Raw genomic sequence first — 20263 nt, forward strand, 5'->3', positions numbered from 1 at the left:
AACTCGGCCTAATATCATCATCAATCGTATTTATTGAGCGCTTACTGTGTGCAGAGCACTGTACTAAGCGCTTGGGAAGTACAAATTGGCAACATATAGAGACAGTCCCTACCCAACAGTGGGCTCACAGTCTAAAAGGGGGAGACAAAACCAAACATACTAACAAAATAAAATAAATAGAATAGATATGTACAAGTAAATAGATATGTACAAGTAAATAGATATGTACAAGTAGTAATACCTTCCAGCCCTTCCACACGAAAATATTGGTATCAAATTCTCCTCCTGCTAAGTGGCTAACGAGTCAGATATTGTTCGTGCCATTTAAGATGCAGAGATCCTTAATTTTTTTTTTTCAATCTGCTGTTAGGTTTGTCACCAGATAGGCACTGTCAGAAACACACTAAATCATATAAACAATCAACAGTCAACACAATGCAGGGTTTTATTTTTGCAATCTCCGGGGCTTTCAAATGTGTGACACATTTTTATTTCCTTGTTAAATTCAACATTAAACTCAAAGCCAACACATGCTACACACAAGCACACACACACCCTGAAATCTTTAAAGAATTTCTTTGCCATTTTAAATGTTAGAGCTGTATTGTTCCATCATGGTGGAAGCATCGGGATAAACTTGCAGGACAAACGTCTGCTGGCCAAATATCTCTTTAAGACCAGAGATTAATCTAATTAGTAGCGATCCCTCAACCTTAGCAGCTTTCCTCATCAGCCTATTTGCACGCAGCTGGCCAGAAGGGAAGCAGAGAGCCTAGACTCTGACAAGCACGAAAGCCAACTCTTGTCTCCCAACTACATCTTTTAGCTAATTTTTTTCCAAATTTCTCTCTGGCTTTAGTGGTCCTGCTTATGATTCTTTAGTCATGCACCTTCTTCTCTGCAGATTCTAAGCTCTCAAGAAGAGTGGTTCAAAGCTGAGCTGAAGAGTCACGAAGGTTATGTCCCCAAGAACTTCATAGAGATCCACATCCCTGGGTAAGTACCACAAGGGTTCCCTTTTGGGGTCCTTGGAGTCTCAGTTGGTCCACATATTCTGCTGGAAATGGTCACTGGGTCGGCAGCATACTTAGTTCTTCCGAAATGTGTGTTTTCACTATGCTCTTAGGGAATCTGGGGGCAAGTTTCCCAACCACGTGCAACTCTCTGTCTCGAACTCAATGTGACGTTAGATGAAATGCTTATGTGCACGTTTTCTAACATGCAAGTCTTCCTTAATGCGGAATTGTCAGAAATGTAACCCCGTCATTAGAGAACAGAGTGGATGTGGAAGTATTCCCAGTCTGGCCCTGCAAAATATGTAACTGTAATCATACTTTTGATTTGTCTAGGATTTCTAAATATTACAGTTCTTTCACGGAAAAGCAGTGTGGTCTAGTGGATAGAGCCTGAGCCTTATAGTCAGAAGAATCAGGGTTCTTATCCTGGCTCCACCACTTGTCTGCTGTGTGACCTTGGTCAAGACTGTGAGCCCACTGTTAGGTAGGGACTGTCTCTATATGTTGCCAACTTGTACTTCCCAAGTGCTTAGTACAGTGCTCTGCAAACAGTAAGCGCTCAATAAATATGATTGATGATGATGATGTAACTTCTCTATGCCTCAGTTACCTCAATTGTAACATGGGGATTAAGACTTTGAGTCTCACGTGGGACATGGACTGTGTGCAACCTGATTAGCTTGCACCTACCCCAGAGCTTAGTACAGTGCCTGGTGCATAGTAAGCGCTTAATAACCACCATAAAAATGTCATATTTTATTCTCTTAGCATATCTGTAAGGTAGGGAGAGGCAGGTATTATCCTTGTTTTACAGATGAGGAAATTGAGGCACAGAGGGGTGAAGTGATTTGCCCAAAGTCACACAGCAAGCCAGTGGCAGAGCTGAAACTAGAGGCCAGATCTCCTGACTTCCGAACCTGAACCCGAACCTTCCCATCCACGCAACCCCTGATTCTTCCCAGCGGTCTGAACAGTGCTTGGCACATATTAAGCGCTTAACAAATACCATCATTATTATTATTCTAGCCCAAACTCTTCTAATTCTCTCCCTGTGTTACTCCCTTCCTACCTCCCCACACATCTGTGAATGTTGTTTATTCCTCCAAATAGCATGGCTGTGTATTGAGAAGAATCATATAGATTTCCAAGCAGCCCCAAAGAAGACTGTCTATGTCTTGCAGTGGTAAAGGTGGAGAAACCTGCAAGACATAGACAGTCCAAAGGGGAAAGGATGGGAAATTTCCCTCAGGAGGTGGAGGATGGGGGGAGGGGGTAAGGGGAATAAGGAATATCTTGATTTGGGCATGATTTGCTATCCATTCTGTCCACTAGACAAGGAGCATAATTCTGCATGTGTGCCTATGTGCCGGTTTCTAGCCCAAGCATTGCAGTGTTGTCAGAAGGCAAGACTTTAAGTGCACAAAACTGCTCATCCACCTTCCCATCCTCTCCACTTTTCCTTTCCCTCTGGAGAGTTGGGATGGGACAGCAAATAGTCGAACATTCCGGAGGTCCGGTTCCCTCTGCCTGGCCAGGCAGAGGCTGCTCAAAATTCCTCCTCTCAGTCTGCCAAAGGCCTCCTTCTTCATCATCATCATCATCAATCATATTTATTGAGCGCTTACTGTGTGCAGAGCACTGTACTAAGCACTTGGGAAGTACAAGTTGGCAACACAGAGAGACAGTCCCTACCCAACAGTGGGCTCACAGTTTAAAAAGGGGAGATAGAGAACAAAACCAAACATACTAACAAAATAAAATAGAATAGATATGTACAAGTAAAATAAATAAATAGAGTAATAAATATGTACAAACATACATACAAGTGCTGTGGGGAAGGGAAGGAGGTAACATGGGGGGATGGGGGGGGTGAGGGGGAGAGGAAGGAAGGGGCTCAGTCTGGGAAGGCCTCCTGGAGTAGGTGAGCTCTCAGTAGGGTCTTGAAGGGAGGAAGAGAGCTAGCTTGGCAGATGGGCAGAGGGAGGGCATTCCGGGCCCGGGGGATGACGTGGGCCGGGGGTCGATGGCGGGACAGGTGAGAACGAGGTATGGTGAGGAGATTAGCCGTGGCAGAGGAGCGGAGGGTGCGGGCTGGGCTGGAGAAGGAGAGAAGGGAGGTGAGGTAGGAGGGGGCAAGGCGATGGACAGCCTTGAAGCCCAGGGTGAGGAGTTTCTGCCTGATGCGCAGATTGATTGGTAGCCACTGGAGATTCGTGACAGATGTCCAGCAGCACGCTTACCATTGTGGGAGGCGATTCTGAGCATTTCCCAAGAGGAAGAGCTGAGGATAGCGATCAAAATTTAGTGATACGGCCTAGGGTTCCCCTAGTACCCAGGAGAATCTCAGCTGAAGTCATCAGACCCCATTTCGGGAGAGGGGGCTATAAGAGGGGACCAGAGAAGTATGGAAATTGACCCCCAGCCCCAGCCTTGGTGTAAGTTTCCACGGCATCCAGTCTTTTGGACTGTGAGCCCACGGTCGGGTAGGGACTGTCTCTATATGTTGCCAATTTGTACTTCCCAAGCGCTTAGTACAGTGCTCTGCACATAGTAAGCGCTCAATAAATATGATTGATGATGATGATGATGATCCACAGTTCATCCAGCAGGCTAGGCCAGGAGCCCTTGTGGTAGTAATGATAATAATAATAATACTTGTTAAGCGCTTACTATGTGCCAAGCACTGTTCTAAGTGTTGGGCTAGATACAAGGTAATCAGGTTGGTGGTCTTCCTGGGGATTTGTGATTGGGTGTAGATTTGCACTTCAGGTCCCAGGCAGTGGAAAGAGCACGGGGCTTTGGAGTCAGAGGTCATGAGTTCAAATTCCGACTCCGCCAATTGTCAGCTGTGTGACTTTGGGCAAGTCACTTCACTTCTCTGTGACGCAGTTACCTCACCTGTAAAATGGGGATGAAGACTGTGAGCCCCCCATGGGACAACCTGATCATCTTGTATCCCCCCCAGAGCTTAGAACAGTGCTTTGCACATAGTAAGTGCTTAATAAATGCCATTATTATTATTATTATTATTATTATTATTATTATTCAGGGAGCGGAATTTTGGGGAGCCAACTGAAAAGTGCCTCAAGGTTGCTCATTTGGAGGCTCATTATAATATACAGCATACAGTGCAAATAACTTGAGATTGGAGATTGGTAACCATTATCTCCACAGCAACTTCTCTGTGCTTCAGTTCCCTCATCTATAAAATGGGGATTAAGATTGTGAGCCCCATGTGGGACAAGCACTGTGTCCAACCTGAGTCAGTAGACATCCAAGATCTGATCCCGACTCTGCCACTTGCCTGCTGTGAGACCTTGGGCAAGTCACTTAACTTCTTTGTGCTTCAGTTTCCTCATCTATAAAACAAGGATTAAAGGCCCATTCTCTCTCCCCTCTGATCGGTGTCTGATCTGATTGTATCTATCCAAGCGCTTAACAAATACCACAATATTATGCTGCTGTCTCATTCCCATCATGTGCTTGGAACAGTGCTCGGCACATAGTAAGCGCTTAACAAATACCATCATAATTATTAGCTTGTATCTGCCCCAGCTGTTAGTAGAGCGCCCTGCCACACAAAAAGCGCTTAACAAATCCCTTTAAATCAATCAATCAATCAATCAATCGTATTTATGGAGCGCTTACTGTGTGCAGAGCACTGTACTAAGCGCTTGGGAAGTCCAAGTTGGCAACATATAGAGACAGTCCCTACCCAACAGTGGGCTCACAGTCTAAAAGGGGGAGACAGAGAACAAAACCAAACATACTAACAAAATAAAATAAATTTAATAGATATGTACAAGTAAAATAAATAAATAGAGTAATAAATATGTACAAACATATATACAGGTGCTGTGGGGAAGGGAAGGAGGTAAGATGAGGGGGACGAGGGGGAGAGGAAGGAAGGGGCTCAGTCTGGTAAGGCCTCCAGTTTGGTTCCGGTGGAGGCGGGAGGCTGTGTGAGGCAGAGGAGCAGCCCCCAATCAATCAATCAATCGTATTTATTGAGCGCTTACTGTGTGCAGAGCACTGTACTAAGCGCTTGGGAAGTACAAGCTGGCAACATCTAGAGACAGTCCCTACCCAACGGTGGGCTCACAGTCTAAAAGGGGGAGACAGAGAACAAAACCAAACATACTAACAAAATAAATAAATAGAATAGATATGTACAAGTAAAATAGAGTAAGTAGAGTAAATAAATAAAGATAGAGTAGAGTATTAAAGAAAACAGTCCCCTTCCAAACCTCCCAGAAATCGGTAGAAACTTTTCTTTCCTGGCAGCTGGCTCCTCTCCCCCTCGGCCCCATTGTTCCCTTCTCAAAGGACACCGCATGACATCCTGGACGATTCCTTTTTTCCTAGACGGTGTGTTTTGTTTCCTTAAGAGCTCCAACCTCGTTACCCGAGACAAATACCATCATTATTATTTCTAGACTGTGAGCCCGTTGTTGGGTAGGGATTGTCTCTTTCTGTTGCCGAATTGTACTTTCCAAGCGCTTAGTACAGTGCTCTGCCCACAGGAAGCGTTCAATAAATATGATGTTATGATGTCGCTTCGACCACGTGGAAGAGCGGACCAGGTGCGCCCCCTGCAGGCCGATCGTCCCCTCTCATCCTATTTACTGAGCGCTTACTGTGCCCAGAGCACTGTAATAATAATAATAATAATAATAATAATAATAATAATAATAATGGCATTTATTAAGCTCTTACTATGTGCAAAGCACTGTTCTAAGCGCTAGGGAGGTTACAAGGTGATCTGGTTGTCCCACGGGGGGCTCACAGTCTTCATCCCCATTTTACAGATGAGGTACAGAGGCACGGAGAAGTTACAGCGTGGCTCAGTGGAAAGAGCCCGGGCTTTGGAGTCAGAGGTCATGGGTTCAAATCCCGGCTCCGCCAAATGTCAGCTGTGTGACTTTGGGCAAGTCGCTTCAGTCACCTCATCTGTAAAATGGGGATGAAGACTGTGAGCCCCCCGTGGGACAACCTGATCACCTTGTATCCCCCCAGAGCTTAGAACAGTGCTTTGCACATAGTAAGCACTTAATATATGTCATTATTACTATTATTATTGTTAAGTGACTTGCCCAGAGTCACACAGCTGACAATTGCCAGAGCCGGGGTTTAAACCCATGACTGTGACTCCAAAGCCCGTGCTCTTTCCACTGAGCCACAATGCTTCTCTGTACTAAGCGCTTTCCCGGCTAGGGCGGTTTTTCTCTAGTTGGCCGGGGACGAGGCCTCTTCAGAGTCGAAGCGGGAAGCTTTAGAGTCCTCTGCCTCATGGCATGGTTAGGATCATGCATTTTTCCCTCTCTCTGGTGCAGAGAGCCTGCAACCTTTTTCTAATGCGCAGCTCTCACCTCACCGTCTCTCCCTTTTACCCTTTCAGTCCTCACCGCTTTCGAAAATGACTCACTCGTTGTTTTTGTGCAGCCACGCATTGCCATGAATCAGGTTCTCCAGGCTGGGAAGGTCTTTTATCAGGATGAGGCGGGAAGGGAGGGGGATCAGGTTGAATTTTTTCTGGGCTTCCCCCAAGGGCATTTCAAAGGATTGGATTTTTAATAATGATGATGTTGATGGTAATAGTAACTGTGGTGTTCTTAAGTCCTTACTATATGCCAAGCAATGTATAAGCACTGGGGTAGATACAAGATAATTGGATTGGACACAGTCCCTGTCCCACATAGGGCTCCCAGTCCCCTAATCCCCATTTTACAGATGAGGTAACTGAGGCACAGAAAAGTGAAGTGATTTACCCAGGGGCATCCAGCAGACAAGTGGCAGTGGCAGGATTAAAACCCAGGTCCTTCAAACTCCCAGGCTCATGCTCTATCAATCAATCGATCAATCAATCGTATTTATTGAGCGCTTACTGTGTGCACAGCACTGTACTAAGCGCTTGGGAAGTACAAGTTGGCAACATATAGAGACAGTCCCTACCCAACAGTGGGCTCACAGTCTAAAAGACTAGGTCACGCTGCAAAGAATGCTAACCCTCAAATCGTGTTTTCTTCCTCTCTCCCCTCTCTCCCCACGGCCCCTTCCCTGCCTCTTCCTATTTCTTTCCTTTTAGTGCTTTCATTTTACTCCCTGTCTTTTCCTCTCCCACCTCCCATCGCTACCGTTTCTCAATTTTGTCCCTTACTTTATCCCACCCAACAGCTGGTTCCACGAGGGGATCTCCCGTCACGAAGCAGAAAGCTTACTCATGGGCAAAGAAGTTGGCTCCTTCATCATCCGAGCCAGTCAGAGCTCCCCGGGTGACTTCTCCATCTCCGTGAGGTAACCAACTAATATCTTGCTTAGTTGCTCTTGCCTTGATTGGGGCAGGAACTGTAGATAATTTATCTTCCTTTGCAGTCCCATCGATAAGTACAGGAAAAAACATCATCGACAGTTTCATCAACCAATCGTATTTACTGAGTGCTTACTGTGGGCAGAGCATTGTACTAAGCGCTTGGGAAAGTGCAGTATAATAGAGTTGATAGACATGTTCCCTGCCCACAAGAAGCTCACAGTCCAGAGGGGAAGACAGACATTAAAATAAATTACGGATATGACATCAGTGCTGTGGGGTTCGGGATGGGTGAATAGCAAGTGTTTAAAGGGTACAAATCCAAGTGCAAGGGTGATACAAATAATAATAATAATAATAATAATAATAAATAGTGTCTGTTAAGCCTTTACTGTATATCAGACACTGTACTAAGTACTAGGGGTGGATTCAAGCAAATTGGGTTGGGCACAGTCCCTGTCCCACATGAGGCTCACAGTCTTAATCTCCATTTTTAACTGAGGCCCAGAGAAGTGAAGTGACTTGCCAAGGTCACACAGCAGACAAGTGGCAGAGCCAGGTTTAGAACCCCGGTCGTTCGGACTCCCAGGCCGTTGCTCTTTTCACTAAGCCGTGCTGCTTCTCTAGGCCACAGGGAGAAGGGGAAATGAGGGCTTAGTCGGGGAAGGCCTCTTGGAGGACATGTGATTTTAATAAGACTTTGAACGATGGTCTGCCGCATAAGAAAGGGGAGGGAGTTCCAGTCGGCAAGATGGATGAGATCTATGTAAGTTCATCGGTAAATCTGCTACAAAAGCACTAATGTGAGGACAATAGTGGGCCTGCCCTTTTGCAGACCGCCTAAGTAGTACTTGGGGACATCGGAGAGGGTATATCTTTTTAGTTTTCCTAATAATGATTGGTCACTGAATCTGGAAATTTGTCTTTATTTTCCCCCTTTCTCTATCAATTCAAGTACCAAACCATCAGCCCATTCTACTATCGCGGTTTCCTTTTTTAGTTATTGTGGAGGTGGTTCTTATCCCGACGGATTCTAGTTGATGTTGATTCTCCCGTTTTTGGAGGGCGGAGGTGCATACTCATTGAAAAGTGAGGTCTATTGGTGTCAGAAGCTAGAATCCATGGGTAATTTGTGTGAGTTTACAAACACCTCGGCTCAAGCAATCCCACAGAGCTGGGTATTCTCACCCTTCAAAAAAGGAGAGAATCATGCTTGCTTTTATTTCCCACTGGTAAAACACTCAGAATTGAAAGCATAAGCTCCTGGAGTCCTGGAGAACATTTCTGCTTGTTTTGATGTTTGGCACTGGGCAGAACACTTTGCCACTGCTTGCCTCAGTACGCCAAATATCACCCCAACCTTAATCCAAAATTGCGGAGCAAATGCATGGGTTAAAGGTGGGCCCTTCTGAAACCTTAGATGAAAGGCAATTGATGAATAATGGTAATATCATGGGCGTAATTTTTCCTCCTCCACACATGGATGTTGTGAAGCAGAATATGTACTCGCTAAGTCCTCGAGGTCCTGGAATAAAAGAGTGAATATAAATGTGTCTTCGCAGAGACAGCAAAGTGGAAGGTTATCCAGTGGGCCACTGAATTTAGGACTGTCTTCATGGCTACCTGAAGTATCTGAGTGGGACTGCCCACCTGACCAAAACTCAGCAGACCGTTACCTCCTCTTCTTCGTTTGGCTGGAGAGACGAGGTTTGGCAGTGGGGAGAACAGTACCACCTTTCCATATGAGAACACAAAAGCCCATTCCAGAAGGACCACTCTTGTTCTTCAAAAGAGTAGTCACTTCTCAGAGCTCTTTCTATTCTCAGTCTCGCTCTAGTAAGATGGCTATCCAGGGAGCCATCGATGCCGGCTGACCTTTTCCAATGGAAAAAGTATCCATTTAAGAGCGGTTACGACCACCTTCACTCATTGGAAATAAGTGTACAGTCAGCAGAATGTGATTGGGATCAGATTGGATTGGTGATCAAGACTCCCCATGCCATTCTTTGTCTTCTAGACTGTGAGCCCACTGTTGGGTAGCGACCGTCTCTATATGTTCCCAACTTGTACTTCCCAAGTGCTCTGCACACAGTAAGCGCCCAATAAATACGATTGACTGACTGAATGAATGTCTCTGGTTTCATCATCATAATAATTGTGGTATTTGTTAAAAATTAAAACAGCATAGTACAGTCCTGTGTGCCAAGCACTGTACTAAGCAATGGGGCAGATACAAGATAAGCAGATCGGATACTGACCCTGGCCCTCTAGACTGTAAGCTCATTGTGGGTGAGAAATGTATCTTTTATATTGTTAGATTGTACTCTCCCAAGTGCTTAGTATAATGCTCTGCACACAGTAAGCACTCAATAAATACAAGTGATCGATTGCCTCCATTACATCTCCACTGGTTGTCTTACTGGTCAAGGTCTAGAGGAATGTAGAGACCCAGCTGGAGTGACTAATAAGTAAACAACCCTCTAGATTGTAAACTAATTGTGGGCAGGGAACGTGTCTACCGATTCTGTTGTGTCGTGTACTGGCCAAGCTTTAGAGGAATGTAGGGACCCGGTCTGAGTGACTAATGATAATTAAACTGCCCTCTAGACTGTAAGCTCGTTGTGGACAGGGAATGTGTCTACTGATTCTGTTGTGCCGTGTACTGGCCAAGTTTTAGAGGAACGTAGGGACCCGGTCTGAGTGACTAATAATAAGTGAACAGCCCTCTAGACTGTAAGCTCGTTGTGGACAGGGAATGTGTCTACCAACTCTGTTATATTGCACTCTCCCAAGTGCTTAGTGCTCTTCATACAGTAAGTACTCAATCAGTATGATTGATGGATTGCCTGATTAATAATATTAAGCACTTTCTGTGTTTGGAGCACTGGAAAAAGTGGCCCGAAAAAAACCACACATGGTCCCTAGCCCTCCAGAGACTCACAATCTAAAAATAAGATGTAGTAGTAATAATAATAATGATAACTGTGGTATTTGTTAAGTACTTACTGTGTGCCAGACACTGTACTAAGAGCTGCAGTGGATAAAAGTAAATTCATTCGTTCAATTGTATTTATTGAGCGCTTACTGTGTGCAGAGCACTGTACTAAGCGCTTGGGAAGTCCAAGTTGGCAACATATAGAGACAGTCCCTACCCAACGGCAGGCTCACAGTCTAGAAGGGGGAGACAGATGACAGAACAAAGCATATTAACAAAATAAAATAAATAGAATGAATATGTACAAATAAAATAAATAGAGTAACAAATATGTACAAACATATATACAGGTGCTGTGGGGAGGGGAAGGAGGTAAGGTGGGTCAAAACTGTGAGACCCCCCTGGGACAACCTGATCACCTTGTAATAATAATAATAAAGCGCTGACTGTGTGCAAAGCACTGTTCTAAGCACTGGGGAGGTTACAAGGTGATCAGGTTGTCCCACGGGGGTGGGGGTGGGGCTCAAAGTCTTCATCCCCATTTTCCAGATGAGGTAACTGAGGCACGGAGAAGTGAAGGGACTTACCCAAGGTCACACAGCTGACAAGTGGTGGACCGGAATTAGAACCCACAACCTTCTGACTCTCAGGCCCGTGTTTGGTTCACTACGCCACGCTGCTTCTCCAGTAGTGGGGTAGGGTTTGGCGACAGACCCAGTAGGAAAGATGAAATAATATAAAGAAATTGTGAGCCTCTCCAGGGACAGATTCCAGCGTTCTGCTGATGCAAAATTCCCGCCTACAATTTTGCGGCCTTCCACACAGCCCCTCCTGAAGACCTGCTGTTATAGTTTCACTGGTGCAGCCTCGCTGCTTCATCCTACCCCAGAAGCAACTGCACTTCAGTGATGGGAGAGTAATTCAGTGGTCGAAAGACTTTGGGGATCTGGAGGAGAACAGTGCTCAAGGCTGCTGGCCTCATTACTAGTGTTTAATGGAAACTAGACTGTAAGTTACACCTTGTAACCTCCCCAGCATTTAGAACAGTGCTTTGCACATAGTAATCGCTTAATAAATGCCATTATTATTATTATTATTATTAAGCTCTTTGTGGGCGGGGAATGTGTCTACCAACTGGGTTATCTTGTATTCTCCCAAGCACTTAGTACAGTGCTCTGCACACAGTAAACTCTTCATAAATACAATTGAATGAATGAATGAATGAAAAGTTTAGTGCGGTGCTTTGCGTACGTGCTCCGTAAACACCATCGATCGATCGATTGTTTGATCGGCAGTCTTCTCTGTGGTTTGCCGTGTTCCCCAGGCATGAGGATGACGTTCAGCATTTCAAGGTCATGAGGGATGCCAAAGGTCACTATTTCCTGTGGACAGAAAAGTTCCAGTCCCTAAATCGACTGGTGGAGTACTACAAAACCTCTTCCATCTCCAGGCAGAAACAGATCTTTCTGAGGGATGGGACCCGAGAAGATCAGGTAGGTGCCAACCTCTAGCACATTTCTTCCCAAACGCTGGGGCATGGCTCTGCGAGGTCTGAACTATAGCTACATTCACATCATTAATAAAATAAATAGAGTAATATAGATGTACAAATAAAATAGAGTAATAAATATGCACAAATAAAATAGAGTAAGAAATATGTACAAATATATACAAGTGCTGTGGGGAAGGGGTTGGGCAGAGAGGAGGGTGATGGGGAGGGGAGGAGGAGGAGAGGAAAAGGGGGGCTCAGTCTGGGAAGGCCTCCTGGAGGAGGTGAGCTCTCAGTAGGGCTTTGAAGGGAGGAAGAGAGCTAGTTTGGTGGATGTGTGGAGGGAATTCCAAGGCAGGGGGAGGATGTGGGTCGGGGGTCGACGGCGGGACAGGCGAGAACGAGGCCCAGTGAGGAGGTTAGCGGTGGCAGAGGAGCGGAGGGTGTGGGCTGGGCTGGAGAAGGAGAGAAAGGAGGTGAGGTAGACTGTGAGCCCACTGTTGAGTAGGGACTGTCTCCATATGTTGCCAACTTGTACTTCCCAAGCGCTTAGTACAGTGCTCTGCACACAGTAAGCGCTCAATAAATACGATTGATGATGAGGGGGAGAGGGGATGGAGAGCCTTGAAGCCGAGAGTGAGGAGTTTTTGCTTGATTGCATTGACGCCTGTCTACTTGTTTTGTTCTGTTGTCTGTCTCCCCCTTCTAGACTGTGAGCCCGTTGCTGGGTAGGGACCGTCTCTATATGTTGCTAACTTGTACTTCCCAAGCACTTAGTACAGTGCTCTGCACACACTAAGCGGTCAATAAATACGATTGAATAAATGAATGGATGAATCGGTTTGAATTGGGGTGGGACACTAAGGAAATGAGTCTGTTGGACCCATCGGCTCAACAAGTTAGTTTTTCCCCATTGCAGAGGCACAGCGTGAACCGACAGGGTTTACAGTCTGGCCTCCATTTGAATGCCCAGTCAGTCAATCAGTTCATTTATTGAGCTCTTACTATGTGCAGAACACTTGGGAGAGTACAATACAACAGAATTAGCGAACATTTTCCCTGCCCATAACGAGCTTACAGTCTAACATTCAGGTAGCCAAGAAAGTTGGAAATGGAGGGGGCTTGGCAGATCTGAGTGAGGTCCAGAAATAGGGCAGTGAGAGATGAGGAACAAGAGACTGAATCCATTTTTTTGGCCCCCTAGAATGGTTTGTAATCCAGCCTCTCCTCCATTTGGACTATGGACTCTTCATTTCTTTTGGTAATTTGGACCTGAGAACTACTTTTAGAGGGCCAACGGAGAAAGCCTAGGGGAGGGAGCGGGGTTTCAGAAGCCCGAGGTCAGCAGGTGGAAGGACGTAAGAAAAGTCTGCCCAACCCACTGCTGATTGGAACCGAGCCTGAGAAAATAGAAAGGGCACAGAAACACCCGGGGAGTGTCACCCACAAAACACACACAAGTCCAGGAAGGAAAACAAAAGGTTACAAAGGTTAGAGGATTCTCTCCATCAGGAAGTGGGCTAAGGCATCAAATTACCAGGATTTGCATCTAAAACTAAGAGCTTCAGGAGGGCAACTTTCCCCACCCATAAACAGGGGTAACACTCAGTTGGTCTGACCCCACTCATCGGTTATAATCTCGTGTGGGCTAGTATCATGTCTACTAAATCCGTTGCGTTGTCCTCCTCCCAAGGGTTTAGTACAGTGCTCTGCGCACCGTAAACACTCAGTAAATACCACTCATTCCTGCCCAGATGCTGTGTTTGTTTCTAGGTAACCAAGGTATAAAAACGGGTTTCAGTACAACAAAGTCAATAGCAAGAGCTAGTGAGGGGCTGGGTGTGTGGAAGTAGTGAGGACATGGGACGCCAGATAAAAACACTGTGTCATCCATTTGTGCTGTAAGAAGACAAATAAACCAATAAGGCAATCTGTGCTCTGTAGAAATGAAGTAAACGAATGACTCCCGGTCTGTAAGTGGGGAAACCCTGGGGCAAAAAGCCTCTTTTGAATTTCTAGAATAGAAGACTGTCTAGGTAGACAGTGAATATGGATGCCCCCTTTTTAATTTAGGGGCCTAAACCTAAGGCCTTTCCCTTATCAGCTGCCTATAGGAGACTGGAGAGAAATCAATCAATCAATTGTATTTACTGAGCGCTTACTGTGTTCAGAGCACTGTACTAAGCTCTTGGGAAAGTACAAACTTGGGGGAGTACTGAACCGTAAGCTCTCTGTGGGCAGGAAATACAACTGTTATATTGTGTTCTTCTCTCCCAAGCTCTTAGTACAGTGCTCTGAACACAGTAAGCTCTCAGTAAATACGACTAACTGACTCTGCACCTAGTAAGTACTCAATAAATACCACTGACTGAGGAGAGTCAGTCCAAAGAATTAGCAGACAGATTCCCTGCTTGCAGTTTAATAATAAAAACAATAATAATAATGGCATTTATTAAGCGCTCACTATGTATGAAGCACTGTTCTAAGCACTGGGGGGATACAAGGTGTTCTGGTTGTCCCACGTAGGGCTCAGAGTCTTCATCCCCATTTTCCAGATGAGGTCACTGAGGCCCAGAGAAGTGAAGTGACTTGCCCAAAATCACACAGCTGACAAGCGGCGGAGCCGGGATTAGGACCCACTACCCCTGACTCCCAATCCTGGGCTGTTTCCACTGAGCCACGCTGCTGGAAGCTTTGGACCCACGAGGGCTGGTCAAGGAGAGGAAGGGGCCTGGCGGGACGGACGGTGATGGTTTCTCTCTGCTCTTCTTCCAGGAGCGGAGGGGCGGAAGCCTGGACCGCAAAGCCCAGGAAGGCCTGGGTCTCGGCGGGGCTTGTGGAGAAGAAATCCGGGCGCCTGTGAACAGGAAGATGTCAGATCTCCATCCTCCCCCTCCAACCACGTATCAGCATCAGCAGGCCCACCAGTATCAACGAGCACAGCAGGCCCAGAAGCCTCAGCAACGCTATCAGCCCCACCACCCTTTCCAGCAGGTGCCCCAGGGAGAACCCGGATGGCCAGGGGAGGGCAAATCTAGGATGTGAGCATATGCCTTTGTCATACTCTGCTCACTTGGCCACTGCCACAAGAACAATAATAATAATAATAATGGTAATAATTATGGTTCTTGTTAAGCACTTACTACGTACCAAGCACCGATCTGATTAATTAATTATGGTATTTGTTAAGTGCTTACTATCTAAGCGCTGGGGTAACTAGCTGTTCATGGGGTTGGACATAGTCCCTGTCCCACACAGGGCTCACAGTATAAGTAGGAGGAAGTAGGATTGAATCTCCATTTTATAGATGAGGAAGCTGAGGCAATCAATCAATCAATCAATCGTATTTATTGAGCACTTACTATGTGCAGAGCACTGTAGTAAGCGCTTGGGAAGTACAAATTGGCAACACATAGAGACAGTCCCTACCCAACAGTGGGCTCACAGTCTAAAAGGGACTGTGGCATAGAGGCCTAGAGAAGTTAATTGACCCCATCCCAGGTCGTGCAGCAAACAAATGGAGCATCCAGGATTAGAATCCGCGTCCTTTGACCCCCAGGCCTGGGCTCTTGCCACTAGGCCATGCTGCTTCTCATGGTTACACTTTACCTAGGGAACCCACCACCCAAATGCCACTTTGGAGAATGGGTGCATCCCCCCCGTTCATACTCCTTAACGCATCCATCAGAACTGACACACTGAGGAAAGGGGCCACCTCCTGCTATCCAATCACCTCCTGCTATCGTTACATTGGACTCTCCCAAGCGGTTAGTACAGTGCTCTGCGCACAGTTAGCACTCAATAGGTAGAATTGATTGACTGACCAGATCTGTGGGCCGGGACTGAAGTCCCCATCAAGCATCTCCCTCCCTCTTAGACTGTGAGCCCCAAGGAGGACCGGAACTGTTATCCCACCTAGTTGTCTTGTATCTACCTCAGAGCTTAGCACAGTGCTTAACTACTAAGCACTTGGCAAATGCCACTCTCCTCATTATTATGCAATGTTTCTCAAGTGCCCGCCGCCCTGAGCCCCGCATAGACGAGGCACTGCCAGGCACCGTGGGGGAGGGCACTACGACACGCTCACCATCTCCCCCTTTCTCCTGCTTCCTAGGATCGGCGCGGAGGCAGCCTGGATATGAATGACGGGCAGCGGGGCCCGACAGCGAGTGGTGAAGGCAACGCGGCCCTCATGCATCGCAGGCACACAGACCCAGTAACCCAGCAGGTGACTGGGGTAGGTGACCGGCCTTTTTCCAATCCGGCCTGCAGCGGTACCTTTCCAGGGCCCGTCCCCGCTCGCATTCATTCAATCATATTTATTGAGTGCTTACCGTGTGCAGAGCACTGTATTAAGCGCCTGCATGACATCGCTCTGTTGCTGCCAGGGGGATCTCCGCCATCTTCACTGCCAGGATATGGTCTGTCTGCCCATCACACGCCAATTAGGGAAGCACCCAATCGGCCACACTGCTAGGATTTCCAAATACTGTGATACCCAGGAACATAAGCAATGTCATCACTGGGACAGACAGATCAATCAGTCAATCAATCATATTTATTGAGCGCTTACTGTGTGCAGAGCACTGTACTAAGCGCTTGGGAAGTCCAAGTTGGCACCACCTAGAGACAGTCCCTACCCAACAGTGGGCTCACAGTCTAGAAGGGGGAGACAGAGAACAAAACCAAACATACTAACAAAATAAAATAAATAGAATAGATATGTACAAGTAAAATAAATAAATAAATAGAGTAATAAATCTTTTCAAACATATATCCATATATACAGGTGCTGTGGGGAAGGGAAGGAGGTAAGATGAGGGGGATGGAGAGGGGGACGAGGGGGAGAGGAATATAGATGCCCAGAGGCACCGTGGGGGCCTCAGAGGGTTGTTGGGTTCTCACCATGGCTGCAGAGGAGGAGGAGGAAGAGGAGGAAGAGGAGGAGGAGGAGGTCCCAGTCCTGGTCCAGGCGTTGCAGGCTGTCCCCCTCAAGCAGGGCCTAGCCCTTCCCCTTCCCCTGCTGCCAAGGACAGATGATCCTTCCAGCCCGCTGTATTCAGTCTACCACAGTGCCCAGGGGATGATGGTGGCCCTCCTTGGCATCCATCCTAATATTTAGGAATTGGCCATTATGGGAAGGGAATGTGCTGTATGATAACTTCCCAGGCACTTAGTACAGTGCTCTGCACATAGTAAGCGCTCAATAAGTACCACTGATTGATCGAACATCCCACACATTCTTCCTCTCCATTTCTAACTTACCCTCTAGCAACCCACTGTGGGCCACCAGTCCAGGAATTTATGCAGCCCGCTCTTGAAGCCGCTGATTATTTTTGGTCCCCACAACCTCCTAGTGTCACAAATCTGGTAGGCTTTCCACCTACGTTGGGAAGAGATCTTTCTTTTTGTCTGTTGGAACCTATTATCTGCATGCTTCAATGGGTGTCCCCTCACTCACACATAAGGGGACTTGAGGAATGGACAATTCCTTCAGGCATAGGTATTGACTTTATCTTCTTAATCCATCCCAAATATTTATTGAGTGCTTACTGTTGTGGACAGGGAATGTCAACCAACTCTGTCATATTGTACTCTCCCAAGCGCTTAGTACAGTGCTCTGCACACAGTAAGCACTTGATAGTTAACGATTGATTGATACCATGTGCAGAATACTAAACTAAGCACTCAGGAGAGGACATTAGAATAAGTAGACCTGATCCTTCCCTTCCCCACAGCACCTGTATATATGTATATATGTTTGTACTTATTTATTACTCTATTTATTTATTTATTTATTTTACTTGTACCTATCTATTCTATTTTATTTTGTTAGTATGTTTGGTTTTGTTCTCTGTCTCCCCCTTCGAGACTGTGAGCCCACTGTTGGGTAGGGACTGTCTCTATATGTTGTCAACTTGTACTTCCCAAGCACTTAGTACAGTGCTCTGCACACAGTAAGTGCTCAATAAATACGATTGATTGATTGATTCCTGCCCTTAAGAAGAGTTTACAACCTAATGATTTGTAAATTTCAGACACTATTCCTCTCAGACTGCCTGATGAGTTCTATCTTTTCAGGGTGTTTTCTTTGGTAATCTTCTCCATCCCCCCTGATTATTTTAGTTAATATCATCATCATCATCAGTAGTATTTATTGAACTCTTATTATGTGCAGAGCACTTGAGAGACAGTACAGTAAGACAGAATTGGCAGACACATTCCCTGCCCACAGTGAGTTTGCAGCCTAGAGGGAGAGACAGACATGAATATAAATTAATAATTTACAATACATAATTTAAAGATATGTGCACAAAAGGGTTAAGTGTTGGGCGAGTTAATCGCCCATCTCTGAATCTACTTCAACTCCTTTATGCTTTTCCTAGGATGTGGCACACAAAAGCAGCGTGGCTCAGTGGAAGGAGCCCGGGCTTTGGAGTCAGAGGTCATGGGTTCAAATCCCGGCTCCGCCAGTTGTCAGCTGTGTGACTTTGGGCAAGTCACTTAACCTCTCTGTGCCTCAGTTACCTCATCTGTAAAATGGAGATTAAGACTGTGAACCCCCGTGGGGCAACCTGATCACCTTGTAACCTCCCCAGTGCTTAGAACAGTGCTTTGCACATAGTAAGCACTTAATAAGTGCCATCATTAGTATTATATTCCAGATGAGGGCACACCATGGGTTAACAGAGTGGCGAAAGTATTCAGATATATTTCCAATCCACTTTATGAAGACGCCGGGCATTTTCTGGGTCTTTTTGCCTGTGGCCACACATCGGACGGCAACAGTGACTCAGAGATCACTCTCCTGAGTCAGGACCTGTTGCTTTGATCCCATCACGTAGCCGTCACTGGGATGATTTTCCCGAGTGCTTGTACCTTGCACATGCTCACACTGAAACCACTTGCCATTTTTCCACACATTCCTTCAGCTTCCTACCGTTGGTCCCTCCCTGTGTGACATTTCACCACAAGAAGAGCTTAGAATCACCTGCGGATGCAGTACTTTCACAGCAAACTCCTCTTTAAATCATTTATGAAGATGTTAAAAAAGCCAAAAAGCTAACAAAATCATCATCATCATCAATCGTATTTATTGAGTGCTTACTATGTGCAGAGCACTGTACTAAGCGCTTGGGAAGTACAAATAGGCAACATATAGAGACAGTCCCTACCCAACAGTGGGCTCACAGTCTAAAACAAAATGATGCAGGGAGAAGTGTTCTGGGGTTGGGATCTCACCTGGCTCATTCTGCTGCTTCAGAACTTCACCTCTCCTCTCTTTGTGGAATAATAATAATAATGGCTTTTATTAAGCACTTACTATGTGCAAAGCACCGTTCTAAGCGCTGGGGAGGTTACAAAGTGATCAGGTTGTCCCACAGGAGGCTCACAGTCTTAATCCCCATTTTACAGATGAGGTCACTGAGGCCCAGAGAAGTTAAGTGACTTGCCCCAAATCACACAGCTGACAATTGGCGGAGCCAGGATTTGAACCCATGTCCTCTGACTCCAAAGCCCGGGCTCTTTCCACTGAGCCACGCTGCTTCAGAAGATCTTATGCCTCAAGTGGTACTCTTTGGGTGGGGGTGTGGGGAATGGAGTCCCTCTCGAGAATCACATGCTTGTCTTGTGGTGGGGTGAGGTGGCGGGCGGGGAGATGGGGGTCATCCTCCATGAGGCCGTCCTGTTATCACGCGATGGTTTCATGGCCCCTCTTGCTGCAAATTCCATTTCCAGCTCCGGCATCCTGCCCCCGCCCCAAAGCTCAGCCGGGCCTCTCTGTCTCTTCTCCCCGACAGCGAGTGCAGTGGGTTCGCGCCCTGTACGACTTTGAGGCCGTGGAGGACGACGAGCTGGGGTTCCGCTTTGGAGACATAGTGGAGGTCCTGGACAGCTCCGACCCTTTCTGGTGGACGGGGCTCCTGAACAGCCGGCTGGGCCTCTTCCCGGCCAACTACGTCATCCCTGTGATCCGATGAGCCGCCCTGAGCTGTGGGAAAGAGTTGGGGGGCGGGGGGAGGTGGAAGGGGAGCCCGGCACGGAACTGCTCTCTCCGGCCTAGCTGGTACCTATGTATATACGCCTAGATGTACACTGTCTTATTACCATAATTTATTGGCGATTTTGTTGAATAATTGGTCTGAAAGGGGCTGAAATCGAGATATTTGTCCTCCTGTTCCTTCCTCCTAACAAGTGTGCTAAGGGAGTGAATGGAACCCTTTGATTGTCCTTGTCCATTAAATCTCTCCACATCCCCCCCTTGTCATGGGCATTTCAGTCTGATACATGTCTTCACTATGCTGGGTGCCAAACAAAGGAGGTAGAGTCCATTTTGATGTGAGGTGTGTTTTAGGTCACCGCAGAGAAGCAGTGTTGCCTAGTGAATAGAGCATGAGACTGGGAGTGAAGAAAGACCTGGGTTCTAATCCTGGCTCCACCATTTGTCTGCTGTGTGGCCTTGGACAAGTCACCTAACTTCTCTGTGCCTCAGTTACCTCATCTGTAAAGTGGGA

General features: G+C 46.5%; 1 protein-coding gene across 3 annotated transcripts in view; it reads left to right on the forward strand.

Moving 5' to 3' along the window:
• Positions 1-19995, forward strand: part of GRAP2 (GRB2 related adaptor protein 2) — an 86430-nt gene extending 66435 nt beyond the window's left edge. For all 3 annotated transcript variants that reach the window (XM_038756702.1, XM_038756703.1, XM_038756704.1), the window contains 6 exons: positions 905-996; positions 7191-7310; positions 11583-11751; positions 14523-14741; positions 15862-15984; positions 19550-19995. In XM_038756702.1, coding sequence (XP_038612630.1) covers positions 905-996; positions 7191-7310; positions 11583-11751; positions 14523-14741; positions 15862-15984; positions 19550-19729 — 903 coding nt within the window. In that variant the 3' untranslated portion in view covers positions 19730-19995. The remainder of the gene's footprint in view (positions 1-904; positions 997-7190; positions 7311-11582; positions 11752-14522; positions 14742-15861; positions 15985-19549) is intronic.
• The last annotated feature ends 268 nt before the right edge of the window (positions 19996-20263 follow it).

This window comes from Tachyglossus aculeatus, chromosome 14, assembly GCF_015852505.1.
Source record: "Tachyglossus aculeatus isolate mTacAcu1 chromosome 14, mTacAcu1.pri, whole genome shotgun sequence".
In the NCBI taxonomy this organism is placed as follows: domain Eukaryota; kingdom Metazoa; phylum Chordata; class Mammalia; order Monotremata; family Tachyglossidae; genus Tachyglossus; species Tachyglossus aculeatus.